Source organism: Heptranchias perlo, chromosome 39 (genome assembly GCF_035084215.1).
Source record: "Heptranchias perlo isolate sHepPer1 chromosome 39, sHepPer1.hap1, whole genome shotgun sequence".
NCBI classification, from domain to species: Eukaryota; Metazoa; Chordata; class Chondrichthyes; order Hexanchiformes; family Hexanchidae; genus Heptranchias; species Heptranchias perlo.
In genome coordinates, this window is record NC_090363.1 from 3498907 (window position 1) to 3499872 (window position 966).

The 966-nt window shown below is 48.2% G+C and overlaps 1 protein-coding gene across 3 annotated transcripts in view; it reads left to right on the plus strand.

Annotated features, from left to right (window-relative positions):
• LOC137305098 (butyrophilin subfamily 1 member A1-like) overlaps window positions 1-318 on the plus strand; it is a 39489-nt gene extending 39171 nt beyond the window's left edge. For all 3 annotated transcript variants that reach the window (XM_067973879.1, XM_067973880.1, XM_067973881.1), the window contains one exon: window positions 1-318. This exon is cut by the window's left edge and continues 455 nt beyond it. In XM_067973879.1, the coding sequence (XP_067829980.1) occupies window positions 1-87 (87 nt within the window). In that variant the 3' untranslated portion in view covers window positions 88-318.
• The last annotated feature ends 648 nt before the right edge of the window (window positions 319-966 follow it).

The window sequence follows — 966 nt, forward strand, 5'->3', positions numbered from 1 at the left end:
TTCCGGGAGAAACTTTATCCGCTCTTTTATACTTTGCATAAAAACAAGTCGCTGAAAATTTGCTCCGGTTCCGATCTGGTTCTATAAAAGGGGCGGGGCCTCTGGCCGACCAGTGACATCACAATGACTTGACCCCACGACATTCGCGTCAGGAGCAGAGGTTGGAGGTCAGAAACCGCCAATGACAACACGTGGTCACTAAACGTGTGCCATTTAATTTCCAAATTGTGCATTTTAAAATCCCAATGAAACTGTAAATAAAACCAGAACAAATATAAATGTTGTCAAAAGATTAAAATAAAAAGTACATTAAATTTCCTGGGTGTCTCCTTCCTCCATTTGCTCCCTGCCTCACAGTCAGACCCCCAGTCCCCCCTCCATCTCTTCAGCCCTTTCACACACAGACACTGAACCCCATCCAACTAACTCCCCACCCTTTCACACACAGACACTGAACCCCATCCAACTAACTCCCCACCCTTTCACACACAGACACTGAACCCCATCCAACTAACTCCCCACCCTTTCACACACAGATACTGAACCCCATCCAACTAACTCCCCATCCTTTCACACACAGACACTGAACCCCATCCAACTAACTCCCCATCCTTTCACACACAGACACTGAACCCCATCCAACTAACTCCCCACCCTTTCACACACAGATACTGAACCCCATCCAACTAACTCCCCATCCTTTCACACACAGACACTGAACCCCATCCAACTAACTCCCCACCCTTTCACACACAGACACTGAACCCCATCCAACTAACTCCCCATCCTTTCACACACAGACACTGAACCCCATCCAACTAACTCCCCATCCTTTCACACACAGACACTGAACCCCATCCAACTAACTCCCCACCCTTTCACACACAGACACTGAACCCCATCCAACTAACTCCCCACCCTTTCACACACAGACACTGAACCCCATCCAACTAACTCCCCACCCTT